This window comes from Nycticebus coucang, chromosome 18 (genome assembly GCF_027406575.1).
Source record: "Nycticebus coucang isolate mNycCou1 chromosome 18, mNycCou1.pri, whole genome shotgun sequence".
Taxonomy (NCBI): domain Eukaryota; kingdom Metazoa; phylum Chordata; class Mammalia; order Primates; family Lorisidae; genus Nycticebus; species Nycticebus coucang.
The window spans coordinates 25,719,173-25,735,357 of record NC_069797.1 but is presented as its reverse complement, the minus strand read 5'-3'; the positions used below and the strand labels follow the sequence as shown (position 1 = coordinate 25,735,357).

Genomic DNA, 16,185 nt, shown 5'->3' with positions numbered 1-16,185 from the left:
ATAGTGGTTGGCCTCAGCGTAACCCTGGCTAATGATAACACAGTCACAGTACTAGCTCTCAATGGTCCCTATAGGTGAACTAGGGGAAATTATTACTGACTGTCCTTTCACTCAAGGTTCCTGGGGATGAATGAAATCATGGTTATAACAGCAACTTGAAATCAGTAAAGCACTAGCAAAAAAATGCAAGAGATTTAAAGACGCTAAGATCAACTACAAGATAAGATGCCTTAAAGTTCATTTCATTAGATACCTCAAGGGTGTGGTTTGGGCTATCCTACCATCAAATCTCCTCTAACTCTCTGGTACCCATATTTAATCCAAAGAGGTAGTTCTTCATCCCCTAGTATTGAGGTGCTGTTGCTTCAGAATCCCTTGGGGTGCTTGCTAAAAATGTAGTTTTTTAAGCCTTATCATTAGAGATTCTAAATCAGTAGCTTGGGGTAGAACCTAGAAATCCAAATTTCTGCCAAATACCCCAGGTGACTTTGATCTAAGTGAAGCATGAACTACACTTTGAGAAACAAAATGCTTCATTTAAAAAAAAAAAAAAGCAAAATTAAAAAAATCCTAACCTGGATGGAATTGAAATACATTCTTCTTAGTATAACAAGAATGGAAAAGCAAGTTTAGAGCAGGAAAAAATGTACTCAATACTAATATGAAGCCAGTACATGAACTAATACATGCCCACACAAGATAAAAACTCAATTCAATTCCAGTTCGAAGGGAGGGGAGAGGAAGGTGGGGGTGGGGGGATAGGTGTGCTTCCACCTAATGGGAGCAATGTTAAGGGTATAAGGCACACCTCCCGGTGCAGGACACAACTACAACAGGGACGTTACCTAACAAATGCAAACACTGTAACCTAACCTTTGTACTCTCATATTAATCTGAAATTTAAAAAAAAATTTTTTTAAATCCCAGTAGCACAGGGAAAAGAATATACTGTCAGATTTGATTAGTCTGTGAAATGGGTAAGAAATCTTACTTCAAAAAAAAAAAGCTGAAGTAGTTTTCCTCAAAATTCACATCACTAACACATCACTATGTGCTAGGCTCAGGGACTGACACTCTAAGGAGACTTGGTACAAATCCACTCTTCTTTCTTCTCAGGAAGCCTTAGTGAGCACCCCTGTGTTTTATTGCTCTCTAACCACCAACACCTGGTAAGTATTCCCTCAGGCAGCTGCTAGCTGGGAAATCTTTGGCTCACTTGTAACAGTCAAGTAAGCAGAGGACACGCATGCTGTAAATGAGGATAAGAGGAAAAGCACCAGCGACTGCCTATCACGTGCTCCTAAAAGCATGAGACAAAGAAAACAGGGAGGCAGACATCGGATACCTCTCGAGCAGCAACAGAGAGGAGAGTGTTCATGACCGCCAGGACTTCACTGATGTTCATGCTGGCCAGGTCGTTTTTCTCAGGTAAAAGGAGAAGGCCGCTTGGATCCTTATCACTGAAAGGACACAGACTAATCAGGACCACTGGCTTCAGAAAAGGGACTTTTATGCTTTCGATCTTAAAAGGTTCCTCAAGAGAACTCAGAAAGATATCAGTGTCAGTTCTACAGGCTGGGAGGAGTTTGGGTCAGGAAGACAGGCCATGGTCCCAGGCAGGACCATGCCCCTATCTGTTCATAAACATGTCTTCCCATAGTACAAACTCATAAGTCCACCTGGGTTTTGGTGAGTAAACTGCACAAATGAATCACATAGGGCACTAACATGAAATATACCTAATCTATTGACTGTTAATTTCATAATCCAGGCTAAATATTCCCTGTGTCTCCAAATGCTCTTCTCATGACAGCCCAAGGCTCTTTCACACTGCTGCTGCTAGATTCTAAATGCATTTTACACAGACAGCCCTCCAAGTCTGGCTTGTATACCAGATAAAGCCTGACTTGCAGGCAGTTGCTCAGGCTATTAGTTCTCTCCCTCCTTTAAAAGTTTATATCTCTAGTAATGCAACCTGCAGGCCCACTCACTTCTCTGATTATCAAAACACATAAAAATCCTCAAGTTCTCCCTTCCCAGAACATTTCCTTTGGCAAACTACCATTCTGTGCTTCTGTAGTTAATTTTAATGTATCTGGGGTGAGTATAGGACCTCAAACTCCAGCTTTAGCTTAGGTCTTTAAAAATCACTTAGAAACTGAAGTGTTCAAAGAGATTCTCAATAGGTTCAACTCTAAATGTCTTATGATGACGGGATTTGGGTTAAGCTGTCAAGTTTATCATTTAACTACTATTTTGGTCACTCTTGTGCGTGGTGATGAGAAAAATGTAGCTTTCTGAGCAGAGGAAATTACTACTCTAAAAGCACACAAAAGGAAGGGATGGTCAATGAAAACAACTTTGCAAAGATTTGAAATATTTGACAACTGAAAATAATACAAACTTACCTAAAATATGTGCATAGTGACCGGAAAGTGAGCTGCAGGGACTGCTTGTGCTCCTGCTCAGTGACATTTTTCTAAAAAACCAGAAACTGTATATGTAGCAAAGCTACTCCATGTTGTTCCAGAGACTTAGAGAAGCATGAAATAACACTACCCAGTATTCCCAGTATGAGGGAAGCCAAGGACAGCGAACCACCTCACAGTGCCCAACTAAAATATGGTCTAGTTAGGGGAAGAACCAACCATCTCAACAGAAGATGGCAATGAGTACTTTATTCACTGTCAAAACTAACATGGTCAAGATTTCTCACCATCCCAAGACCAAAAGGCAAGGACACAGTACATTTCTGGTGAACTTTCTGTTTTTAAATAAAAAGGATCAAAGCTTTTGCTTGATCCTATAGGTTTACAGTCTATGGTGACAGTCATAGGAATCACATCTTGATGGAGAGAGAACTACTTAGCACTGCAAAAAATTGGGAGTGGGCTGTACAGTGGCTCATGCCTACAATCCCAGCACTCTGTGAGGCCAAGGCAGGTGGATTGCTTGAGCTCAGGAGTTTGAGATCAGCCCATGCAAGACCAAGACCCTGTCTCTACTAAAAATAGAAAAACTAGCTGGGCATGGTGGCACATGCCTATAGTCCTAGCTACTCAGGAGGCTGAGGCAGGAGGATGACTGGAGCCTAAGAGTTTGAGGATGCTATGAGCTATGATCCCAAAGCATTCTACCTACAGCCAACAGAGTGACACTGTCTCAAAAAAAAAAGAAGAAAGAAAAAAAGACTGGCAGTGCTGTTCAATTCACCAGCATAAGAAGGAAAAATACAACTCCTATCACTGCTATCAGAATGGGTGGACAAAGGGAAAGTGACTGAGTTGCTCTGCTAATAGATACCAATGTCATTCAAGAAGTTATTTGTCCTCTTTCTACTTTTCTGTGTGGGACACCTGCTAGCATAATAATCACTTGCTCAGCTACTTGGCAAATGCTTGCAGCAAACAAGTAGGACAAAGCCCCATCCACAGTCCAGTGGGTCAGTCAGCTGATGCTGTCAAAGGTTTTATAACTCACAATGTGAGAAGTGATTCCTCGAGCTGACACACAAATTTTATATATAGCTGGAATATAAACATCCTTCCTCCTCTCTTCCTCAATCATTTTGCTTCCACATGATTATCCTCTAAATGCCTGCTGCAGATGGAATCATTTTTTCCTGTGGCAGGTGTCTATAGCCCTTTGCTAGCAGGGACCACATTTTATGCTTTTTTATTCCCTCTTTCATTTCTACAGACCTTTATGCATCACACAGAGCATTACTTTGTGTGTTAGTTAATTGGCTGTTACATATAGAAATGCCTTTTCAAAATATATCTAGTTCTCTTTGTCAATTTCTTTTTAGTAATTCTTTTTTTTGTTGTTGTTGTTTTTTGTTTTTTGTTTTTGGCCGGGGCTAGGTTTGAACCCGCCACCTCCAGCATATGGGACCAGCGCCCTACTCCTTGAGCCACAGGCGCCGCCCTTTAGTAATTCTATTCATGCTTATCTATCTAGCCAATAAAAATAATCTGAAATCGCTCTTCCGGGGACGCTGTCTAGAGGCACTCAAAAAGGTGCAGCAGTTGACATACCGTCGTAGGCTTTCCTACAATACGGCCTCTAACAAAACCAGGCTGTTCCGCACCCCTGGTAACAGAATTGTTTACCTTTATACCAAGAAGGTTGGGAAAGCACCAAAATCTGCATGTGGCGTGTGCCCAGGCAGACTTAAAGGGGTTCGCGTTGGGAGACCTAAAGTTCTTATGAGGTTGTCTAAAACAAAAAAACATGTCAGTAGGGCCTATGGTGGCTCCATGTGTGCTAAATGTGTTCGTGACAGGATCAAGAGTGCTTTCCTTATTGAGGAGCGGAAAATCATTGTGAAAGTGTTGAAGGCACAAGCACAGAGTCAGAAAGCTAAATAAGAAAACGAAGGGTTTTTTTGAGTAATAAAAATAAAGACTGAAAAAAAAAAATCTGAAATCTTATCATCTGCAGGTAATTATTACTTGTTTTATTCTTTCTAACTATTATTTTTTAAATAGGACCTGGTGGGGCCTGTCAAACAATAATAATAATAATAATAACAACAACAAAAAATAGCCAGGTATTGTGGTGGGCACCTGTAGTCCCAGGTACTTGGGAGGCTGAGGCAAGAGGACTGCTTGAGCCTAAGAGTTTGAGGTTGCTGTGAGCTATGATGCCATGGCACTCTACTGGGGGCAAGAAAGTAAGACTCTTGTCTCAAAAGATTTAGAGATAATTTTTTTCCTTTATGATTTCATTTACTGATATTTTAATGTTAAACCATCATTGCATTTCTAGGGTAACTGCAGCTTGGTTATAATTTTGTTTATATGTTGTTGGATTGGTTAATTAACATTTTGTTAGGATTTATCTATATCCATAAGCAAAATTTTGCTTCTTTGCAACCTCTTAACTAATTTATCACCATAGTTTACTTATGTTTCCCTGTGCTTTACTTTCATTGCAACATAGGAACCTAGTTCCCTTACCTAGATAATTTGGGTATGACCTAGAAAAAGGAATATCTGTTCTGTTTCAACTTATCATTAATATATTTTTTCACGTATCATACTCATTTTCATATAGAAATCCATCTCTCAAAATTAGAAACCTGGATCTGTGTACAAAATATTCCATTTGGTAACATAATGCTTATACATACTGAAAGCATTTTTCACCCTCAGTACTAATATCTGAATAACATGGAGAAGGGTTCTAGGAGGGTGAGATGAAAAGAACCAGCTGAAGATTAAAATGTGGTTGTATTATGTTTACAGACATATTCTGAAATATTTAAAAATAAAATACATCAGGGATATACTTTGAACTAATACTGGGCATAGGGGAGGGAGGGATGAGTAAATGAGGTATATTATAGATGAAACCCGATTAGCCTTTGTTTATAATTGTTCAAGCTAGGTAAAGGGTATATTTGGGGTATTGGGAGATTCATTATACTATTTAGTCTACTTTTTAATAAAAAGTTAAAATTTTAAAAGGAAACTTTTAATTGTAGACTAGTCATAAAAGAGACTATACTGCTGCGAAAGGTTATGAAACACAGATTGGGATTATCTGTCATCCCCCACCTTGAGTATACTGCCATATCCTTAGATATCTCCGTGTTCCTCATAAAGTTATGCATATGGGATTAATAAATATTTGGGAAATTAAAACCGACAATATATTCCTAGAAAACACTGTACCCTTGTATTAATTTGAATAAAGTTTAAAAACTAAAAAAAAATAAATCATCCTAGAGTTGTTAAGTTTAGCTATCCAAAAAACCATGTATTATTTACTGATTAAGTTATATAATATATATACACACCTAGAAAACAAAGACTAATAAATTTCATCCTCATAGACTTCAGAAATAGAATCCAGCCTTTTAGTAAATAGTTACCATCATGGTGAAGAGATGGTTTCGCCGGGTCTGTCGATCAGGAAAGAAGATGGCAGCCCCATGGAGAAGAGTATTCCTAACTTCTTGTTTTAATATCTCCATGGGCACAGAGTCTCCATCCACCCTATCTACCACTGATAAAAATAAACAATGGAATCAGCTTTAACATAATTCCAGCTATTCACTTACAATACATATCTGCTATAACTAGCCCATAAACTCACTACTCTCTCCTTTATAGTTAATACTAGGGCAAAAATACTTCTGTACAGGTTAGGTAGTATAAGCAAATTACTGTTTATTTACATTTAACTAGAACAAAGACTGTATGTACCAATTTTTATTTCATTACTTCCCCATCTTTTTGAGACATAGCTTGGCAAAAACTTAAAAATCACTTCAGCGGTCATATGTTTCATCCTAAATTTATGACTACAATCTCTCCCCCCAAATCTATCAGTCTCATCCCTGCATCTTAGCTGACACTATAGCCCAACAGTGTGACCATGATTCTTTTTAATATAACACAGTTATGTATCTAAAGCCAGGAGGAAAAGAAGTCTGTTGATGAGGAAATAAATCCTGAACATAAACTAGTAATTCAAAAGAGTATCAAGAGAAACACTCATTTCCCACAGTAGCTATCCTCTCCTGGTGTGGGTCATCATAGGACCTCCTCTTCTCCAAAGCAAGAGGCCCTGTGGGCTACCAGCACATTAAAGAAAAAAAACTCAATCCTTACCATCACACAAGTGTGTGTAGAGCTCCTTGGCAGCCGCTGCTCCTCTGGGGCTCGGGGTTGGAGCCTTTTCCCCCTCAGAAGCAGCTGCCACCTCTTCCTGCAGCACCGAGAAGCAGCTCTGCAGGAGCTGCAGGAGCAGGGTTTGGGCACGGACGCATTCTTCCCTCTGGCTACAGACAACAAGGAATGTCAGTGAGCAAAAGGCCAGCTGCTTTTACCCTCCAAAGCAACACTCATGTCTACAAAGGACCATCCTCTATGCCTCAGGCTCATTGTAAAGAATGACAAGAGAGCAGACGAAGAGAGGAATGGAAAGAACATTGTACCAGGTGTCTGAAAACACAGTGCCCGTCTAACTCTGCCCATTGTGGGGAAGGAAACTCAGTTCTAGTCCTGCTTATTCAGCTGTAAAATGAGGAAGGACTATAACACTGGAGCTTATCACGAAACTGAGTATTTTATAGCAACATGAAGTGCTATTTTCAATAACAACCAAATATTTCCAATCAGGATATAGGAAATAAAACATTTAGAATAGCAAAACTGAGTGTCTTCCATTTTGTTTATATGATTATCACCTTATAACAAATTCTGACCTACTTTTGCTTTAATTTGCTGTAAAAATTCCAGAAGATCTGCAAATCAAGACCCACGAAGTCCAGAAAAGATTTATATGTTAGGCCACTTTCCTTCTGCTGCACCTAAAAAATTATAAAGGCCAGAAAAAAATAAAATTGAAAAATGCACATAGAGAAATAACATAATGCCCATTTGTCTCTCGTTGTTAAAGGGGCTCTATATGGGTGAAATTCCATATTACTGATGCTTATTGTTATTTTTTAATGCTTACTCATAACTACTAAAAAGTTCCGATTTGAACTTTTCTAAAATATGTGTGCATATGTACAGGAACGTATGTATGTAAATGTATGTATACACATAACCCCCCTCACACTTGCACATAAATCCATGAAGGCTCCTGACTTCATGACACAGTACTGGGGACACAGTCAAAGTGCCTTCAAGCAGAATGCAAGTCAAGACAGGAAACAGTTCTACACCCATGAGAGTGCTCCCCTGGCCTCCTGGGGCTCTGGGGGAGGCTGTAAGAATCTTTCTTTGAGTGAGTTGTCACTGGGTTTTATTAGTGACAATAACAGTATCAAAACAAAAAATAATTTCCAATTCTAACATTATTTTAATACTTTTAGTAAATAACTAGAGTCACCTAGACTTCAGAAATAATTTTTCTAGGACTTGAAGAAGATATAAATGCCATGAACTGGCTTTGTTTGTTTTTGTTTTTGTTTCCCCAGGCCAACCGCTGCCAGCGATCTTTAAAACGTGTCTGTAAGTCTATTCCAGGAAGCCTCACAATGATGGCCATAAGCCACTTTATCCTTCACTGACTGATCCCATAAATGTCCAACACCTCGCTTTCCTTGGCCACTTAAAGTCCTCACAGAAGCACCATGCCTCTCATACTCATTCATACTGCATGGTGTCAGCAGGGCCAGGTTTCATCAGCTGCTGTTAGTTTCTCCTACCACTGTCGTTCATCTCTCTTACAGAAATGTGGTTTAACAACTAAGAAAACCCTACCAGGTCATGGGCAAGCTGCTGGATGAACTGAAGGGTCCTGAGAAGCAGTGTGGCCCCGCAGACACTCTCCTCCGAATCCTTTCTGCAGTGGACACAGACCACACTCTGCTCTGCGTCTGCTCTTACAGGCCGGAGGTAGCCACTGATGCTCAAGCCTTGCACGCCCAAGCGCTCTGCTGACTCCTGGCGGGTGCAGAGGAACTTCACCATCAAATACTAGAAAGGATAAGAGAAGGATTCAGAATCCCTAAATACTGACAAAAGGGAGAAAAAGGTCTTTCTGGGAAGGTCCTCCTAGGATTTTAAAAATTTATTAGGTACCACTATGCTCAGGACTAGAGACACAAAATATAAGTCCAGTCTCTACAATAAAAAGAAGAAAAAGACAATATAAGTTTTGAATGAGGTCAGGTTTTGGTGAAGATCAAAATAAGGGAAATGGCATCATAACTCTCTCTCCAAGGCAAGCACAGAAAAAGACATGATAAATAAGAGAGGTAAATTTGCTTTGTGACAGTCCCACTTTGAAACAAAAATCAGATATATGGGCTCAGCGCCCATAGCTCAGTGGTTAGGGCGTTGGCCACATGCACCAGTGCTGGTGGGTTTGAACCCGGCCCGGGCCTGCTAAACAACAATGACAACAACAACAACAACAACAAATAGCCTTGAGTTGTGGTGGGTGCCTGTAGTCCCAGCTTCTTGGGAGGCTGAGGCAAGAGAATTGCTTGAGTCCAAGAGTTTGAGGTTGCTGTGAGCTGTGATGCTACAGCACTCTACAGAGGGAGACATAGTAAGACTCTGTCTCAAAAAAAAAAAAAAAATAAGATATACAATGAAAACAGTGAATGCCCTAAGGAATCATCTCAAAGCCCCCAAGTGATATATGCAACCTATGTGCTGGGAACCTAGGAAAACAGTCTTGTCCACTCAAAGCTAAGGCCGCTTCAATGTCAAACTTCTGTGCAAGCTATCTGCTTTATTAAGGGCCTTTCAGAATCCACACTCAACTGCTTAAATATTTACTGAGCACCTACTATGTATATGCCCTAAAGATAGTTCTTACTTAAGCCCAAGTCTAAGATTTTCATTAGAAATTTAGGAAAAAATAAGTAGCCAGATAATCACTGTTTCTTCCATAGCTACGGAAACATGGAACTCTTGTATTTATGCCTGTGTTCTCACCATTCCCTCAGCCCAAGATGCCCTTTTCCATACATTTTAGCCTGGCTAAAAGATGATGGCTTAATCAGCCTCCAACACTTAGCATCACATCACCTTTCTTGGGAAACCTTCCTTAGTGAATTCCAGGATGGGTTAGGTATCTTGCCTCAGGGCTACGACAGCTCTCTGTATCTCCCTTTATCACTGTTCACATCATAGTGTCTCACGCATCTGTCTCTCCCCCAGACTATAAATTCCTTGAAGGTCCATGCACCGCTAAGGTTCCATAGTTGCCACAGGGCTGGCACACAACTGCCATTCAGTAAATGCTCACAGCATAAAAGGAGGGGAGTGGACAAACACATGAGGCCACAACTCACTAATGCTTACTTTGGCAACTCTGCACTGTTGCAACTTGACATCTGCTTCATCCCACTCTTCTTCCAGCTCAAACCAGCCAATAGGATCATCCTCTCCAAGGTCATCTGACGAGCAACCAATCCTGTAAACACAAGGGTAATCACAAAACATTTTCCTATTTCTAAACTTCTCACGAGTCTCACAAAAAAGACATCATCTAAGCAGGATTTAACTTGTATCTATAGCCTATTAAGTATCTACGGCCTATTGACTTAAGAACTGGCCCCTGGTACACCCCTGAACATGAGAGACTTAGTGGTGATTTTCCCTCCATTTCTCAGTCTCTTTATCTGTGAATTAGGAACTGTATTAGCCTCCAATACAATCTGAGAACTAAGGACAAAGTCTGCTTCTCTAGATAATTCCCTCAATCAAAGAATGAAAGATGAAGTCGGGCATCTTAGATGAGATACTCAGGAGGGAAGTAGCATGCAGCAGTTGGGGTATACTTCCACAAAGAAAGAAAGCAGACACACTGGGTGCAGCGGCTCACACCTGTAATCCTAGCACTCTGAGAGTCCAAGGTGGGAGGACTGCTTGAAGTCAGGAGTTCGAGACCAGCCTGAACAAGTGTGAGACCCCAGCTCTACAAAAAGTAGAATAGTCAGGTGGGCACGGTGTTGCATGCCTGTGGTCCCAGCTACTCAGCGGGCTGAGGCAGGAGGATCCCTTGAGCCCAGGAGTTCGAGGCTGCTGTGAGCTAGGCTGATGCCACTGTACTCTGGCCTGGGAAAACACAGCAAGACTCTGCCAGAAAGGGAAATGGAAAGGTACAAAGGAGAGGCATGTTCTGTTTTGTTTCCCTAGGTCTGGCTAAGGTGTATATGATCAGCCTGAGGCTTGGACCTCTTGCAATGATTGAAGAGTAAAAGCCTGGAAATTTTCAGACTGTGGAGCTACAAAAAAACAAAAACTCCAGCCTTCCTAGGCCTTAGTATTCTTTCCTATTCATTATGAAGTCCTTTTAGAAAAACATTCTAGCCTTGAGACTGAAGAAACACAACTGTATGCCACTTTCTTTTAAAAACTGGAAACACAACCGAACAGGCAGGTTCGAACCCAGCTCCGGCCTGTTAAACAACAATGACAACTGCAACAAAAAATAGCTGGGCGTTGTGGCAGGCACTTGTAGACAACTGCAACAACAACAAAAAAATAGCCAAGCAGGTGCCCGTAGTCCCAGCTACTTGGAAGACTAAGGCAAGAGAATCGCTTAAGCCCAAGAGTTTGAGGTTGCTGTGAGCTGTGATGCCACTGCCCTTTACTGAGGGCAACATAATGAGACTCGGTCTTAAAAAGATATTAAAAAAAAAGTAAGAAAAAGGCATACTTGGAGTGAAATGAAGTGGCTCACACCCACATACTTTGGAAGGCTGTAGCAGAAGGATGGCTGAGACCAGGAGTTTAAGACCAGCCTGGGCAATATAGTGACGCTCTGTCTTTACAACCAAATAGAAAAATAGTTAGCCAAGATGCTGGCCTGGGTCTGTAGCTCCAGCTACTTGGGAGGCTGAGGTAAGAGGACTGCTTGAGTCCAGGAATTCAAGATGACAGTGAGCTAGTGATTATACCACTATACTCCAGCTTGGGTGAGAGAGAAGATCCCTAGATTCTTAAAAGAAAAGAGAAAGGCATATATGGGCCAGACACAGTGGCCCATCCCTACAATTCCAGCACTTTGGGAGGCCCAAGTGGGAGGATCACTTGAGACAAGGAGTTCAAGACGTTCCCAGGCAACACAGAAAGACTTTGCCTCTACAAAAAATTTAAAAATAAAAATAAAAAGACGTGTAATTGAAGGGAGATTTAGGAGTGAGGGACATTTGTTCCAATTCATTTCGGGGGTAAAATAAAGATCACTGAGTAGAAATCACAAATGTAGATTTCCAGCAAACATATTCTAATTAGGCAAGTGCCTTGATATGCAGTGAGTTTGCCATTGTGAAGAGTATTCTAGAGAGGTTGAACAACCATTTGTCAAGGATGTTGCTAAAAAAATTCCAGCACAGAGATGGAATTATTCGGCTCGGTGCCCATAGCACAGTGGTTACAGCGCCAGCCACATGCACCAAGGCTAGCAGGTTGGAGCCCAGCCCAGGCCAGCTAAACAACAGCAACTGCAACAAAAAAATAGCAGGGCATTGTGGTGGGCGCCTGTAGTCCCCGCTACTTGAGAGGCTGACGCAAAAGAATCGCTGAAGCCCAAGAGTTGGAGGTTGCTGTGAGCTGTGATGCCATAGCACTCTACTGAGGGCAACACAGTGAGACTCTGTCTCAAAAAAAAAAAGAGATGGAATTATTCTAGTTTTTTGCTATTTGAAGTGTAGACCAGGGACCGGCAGCATCAGAGTCACCTGGGAGACTGTTAGAAATAAAAATCCCAACCCCCAGCTGGGCACCTGTAGCACAGTGGTTACGGTGCCAGCCACATACACCAAGGGTGGTGGGTTCGAGCCTAGTCCAGGCCAGCTAAACAACAATGACAACTGTAACAAAGAAATAGCTGGGCGTTGTGGCGGGCACCTGTAGTCCCAGCTACTTGGGAGGCTGAGGCAAGAGAGAGTTTGAGGTTGCTGTGAGCTGTGATGCCACAGCACTCTACCAAGGGCGACATGAGACTTTGTCTCAAAAAAAAAAAAAATTCCAAGCCCCACCTGGAACTACTGAATTGGAATCTGCATTTAGACGTGGTCATTCTTAGGCATATGGAAGTGTAAGTGGCACTATACTAGATGACACTAACAGGCTTCTATTAACTTCAGTGCTCCATTACCTGAGACATACAGTAGCAAATCTAAGATTCAGCTCCCTGAGTTTTTACTCCCTAGTGGCAATACCAGAGGCAACAGCACCAATGACCTCCATGACTACATACAACAGATGCACTTTTAGACTTTATCTTACTGATGTCTGAGTAACATCTGCTGCTGCCACCTATTCCCTACTTCTTCAAACACTATTTAACCTTGGCTGTATCAGGACACAGCCCTCGTTTTCCTAACACTTCTCTGAGTTTTTTTCTTTTGCCCCTTCAATGCTGATAACTTTCCTCATGTTGATCCAAGTTCTCTCCCTTTCTGAGTCCACACACGCTTCCCAAATGATCTATTTCCACATTTTGTATTATCATGTAAATATCTGTCATAGCTGTAACTTCTGTACCTTCCAGACTCCTGACCTATTTACCTAACTGGTATTGGACATTCCAAAGGCTTCCTAGAACTTCAAATTCAAAAGGACCAAAACTAGGCCGGGCATGGTGGCTCATGCCTATAATCCTAGCACTCTGGGAGGCCAAGACAGGTGGATTGCCTGAGCTCACAGGTTCAAGACCAGCCTGAGCCAGAGCAAGACCACATCTCCAAAAACAGCACGGCATTGTGGTGGGTGACTGTAGTCCCACCTTCTTGGGAGGCTGAAACAAGAGAATCCCTTCAGCTAAGAGTTTGAGGTTGCTGAGAGGTGTGACACCACAGCACTCTATGGAGAGTGACAAAATGAAACTCTGTCTCAAAAAATAAAAAGACCAAAACTGAGTTCATCATCTTTCCCACACATCTGCTTTTCCCTGGGATATTTTCTATCCCAGAGAAAGCACTACCTATTTCCCCACTTGCCCAGTACAAATGCCAGGACTAACTGCTATCCAAGCTTTGCTCCCTCTCTTGCTCTACATTCAGGGCCAGTTTTGTTGGGCCACACCTCTCCATCACTGCTGCTGCTGCTCCAGTCTAGGTCACCTTTCCTCTGCATTCCTAGGTGACAGCAACAACTTCTTTCCATTCCACCTGCCTCTAGCCTTGTTTGCCTCTAATCCATGTTACACATAGCACGGACCCAGAGCAGTACTTCTTTTTTTTTTTTTTGCAGTTTTTGGCCAGGGCTGGGTTTGAACCTGCCACCTCTGGCATATGGGGCCAGCACCCTACTCCTTTGAGCCACAGGCGCCGCCCCACTCCCACCCCACCCCCAAGCAGTACTTCTAAAACATACATTGGACTTCCTTGCTTATCTTGAAAGTCCTCAACAATACAGTCTGCCCTACTCCCTGCTGCCCACTCCCACACACACACACGATACTTTAAGGGTATTCTAAACCCTGAGACAGGAACAGAAAGACTTTTAATGGTTTGGCCCCTGCCCGGTTCTGCAGCCTCACTGCTTACCACTCACTGCCACTATACTTCAGCACACACCATACTTCAGCAACACTGGACTTATCAGTTCCTCAGATGTGCTGTACTTCACCTCTGGGCCCCCACATCTGCCTCCTCTTTGCTTGGACACTTTCATCCATATCCAACCCCAACCAACTCTAACTCATCCTTCATAAACAATATAACAACACTTGTTCTGGGAGGTGATCTGTTGTGTGCTCCCACAATGCCCTCTTTCTTACACAGCACTCCTAACACTGGACACTGCGGATTTTACTGTCTGTCTTCTGAGCTAAACAGTAAGCTCTATAAACCAGGGATATGCCAATTTCCTCATTACAGTATCTTTAGTGCCTAGCCTTGGGGCAGGCATATAGTAGGTGCTTAATAAATATTTTGGATAAAAGCAGCAATGGGAGGAAGGCAGTTGGAGCAGGTGTAAATTTCCCAGTACCTGGGTAACACTCAAGACTGAAGCAGGCAATGTAATGTATCATTACCCAGCCACTGTGAAGATGCTTGTCCTTGGTCACAGAAGGGACTAACAGGCTTTGAACAAATTAACATACACATCTTCAACATGCTGCAAGAAACCAATAAATGTGTATGACCACTTAGTGGCATCTTTCGTATAAACACAGGAAAACAACTCACCAATAACAGAATGCATACATTCTTATTAACTACAAAGATTTTTGTTCTGCTCCTTACCTGCTTTTTACAAATTGCCTGAACTCTTGAAGCTTCCATTTGTCATATTTTTCAAACCTTTTGAAGTGTTCTTCTGCATGAAATTTATCAGAAGATGAATTATAGGCAAATACCAACCCACACTGGGCACCGATGCCACCACGTCGAACCTGGAAACAAGAAATCAGGACAAATTATATCAAAGGGGCAAAAGTTCTGTGGTCATTTTGTTTACGAATAATATGGTTATATTCAAACAGCTTAAAGCAAAATCAAACCAATGAGACTGGGTACAGTGGCTCATGCTGATAATCCTAGCATTCTGGGAAGCCGAGGCAGATGGATTACTTGAGCTCAGAAGTTTCAGACCAGCCTGAGCAAGAGCAAGACCCTGTTTCTACTAAAAATAGAAAAATTATTCTGGAATTTTGGTGGGCACCTGTAGCCCGGCTATTCGGGAGGCTGAGGCAAGAGGAGCGTGTGAGCCTAAGAGTTTGAGGTTGCTGTGAGCTATTACACCATAGCACTCTATCTGGACAACAGAGTGAGATTGTGTCAAAAAATAAAACAAAGCCAGTGAAATATTTTTTCAAATACATGAAGTTTTGGAAAGGTAAGCAGCTTTGTAAGAAATTTTCCTTATCTTTCTCTTAATTTTCCTTAACTTTTTATACTGCTCACAGACTATCCATCTTTGTGTCCCTGCCCTCTACTGTAGGCCTAAAAGGGAGTAAATCATCATAAATATTCAATGAAAATCCAATGAATGACATGGACTTCTGAAATATAATCTTTTTCATATTTTAAAGGTAGTAACATTGCTTAAAGAAGGGAACGTGAGAATTACCATAATTCTGATCTGTGTAACTTGAAAGGCAGATTCAGTTCCTGTAGAAAAAATAGTACTTGCTCTGGTTTTTCCAGTCTCTGTAAGAAAACCTAAAAAAGGGAAAAATTAAAGTTAGGATGAATGATTCATTCTTATAATCCTAAGAACTAAGATTAACAAAAACATATCACATCCTCTGAGGCAAGGGGCAACTGGTCCATTTGGTACCTTCATGAAAATTAGAAAAAAAGGCCCCCTTCGGACAGATGCAACCCCACCAACAAAACCTCTAAGGAAGCAGAGCACTGACCAGGTACTACTGTCCCAGGGCACCCCTCCAGGAAGTCCTGCTCTGAGTTAACAATAAAGAAATAAACATTTATAAAGACCATGACTTTAATTAAATGGGACAAAAGACAGAATAATCAATTATCTTCCTGAGCCATTCCTAAAACCATCACTGATGGTTGACAAGGCTGAAAAGGGTAAGCAGGCTTAGAAGTTGAGAAAGGGATTAGTTATTAAATAGCTTGTAGAATACTCTGGCAGGAAAGATTGTGAAAGACTTTAAAATGGACAAAATAAAGACTACACGAGGCTGGGTATAGTGGCTCACACCTGTAATCCTAGTACTCTGGGACACCAAGGCAGGCAGATTGCTTGAGCTCAGGGGTTTGAGACCAGCCCGAGCAAGAGTAAGACC

At 41.6% G+C, this 16,185-nt stretch overlaps 2 protein-coding genes across 3 annotated transcripts in view; one reads left to right on the top strand and one right to left on the bottom strand.

The window, feature by feature from the left end:
- The window catches only part of ZZEF1 (zinc finger ZZ-type and EF-hand domain containing 1), a 149,848-nt gene that overhangs the window by 84,201 nt on the left and 49,462 nt on the right, over positions 1–16,185 (bottom strand). For both annotated transcript variants that reach the window (XM_053570331.1, XM_053570332.1), the window contains exons 10-18: positions 15,501–15,592; positions 14,675–14,823; positions 9,777–9,888; positions 8,223–8,438; positions 7,221–7,321; positions 6,621–6,790; positions 5,879–6,012; positions 2,409–2,479; positions 1,346–1,460 (exon numbers count right to left, since the gene is read on the bottom strand). In XM_053570331.1, the coding sequence (XP_053426306.1) occupies positions 1,346–1,460; positions 2,409–2,479; positions 5,879–6,012; positions 6,621–6,790; positions 7,221–7,321; positions 8,223–8,438; positions 9,777–9,888; positions 14,675–14,823; positions 15,501–15,592 (1,160 nt within the window). The remainder of the gene's footprint in view (positions 1–1,345; positions 1,461–2,408; positions 2,480–5,878; positions 6,013–6,620; positions 6,791–7,220; positions 7,322–8,222; positions 8,439–9,776; positions 9,889–14,674; positions 14,824–15,500; positions 15,593–16,185) is intronic.
- On the top strand, positions 3,945–4,370 carry LOC128570159 (60S ribosomal protein L34-like). The gene has a single exon (XM_053569133.1). The coding sequence runs from the start codon at positions 3,945–3,947 to the stop codon at positions 4,368–4,370; it is 426 nt and encodes a 141-aa protein (XP_053425108.1).

Excerpts from the sequence above, each read along its gene's own strand:
- LOC128570159 (XM_053569133.1), top strand. The coding sequence starts at position 3,945 with ATGCTTATCTATCTAGCCAATAAAAATAATCTGAAATCGCTCTTCCGG.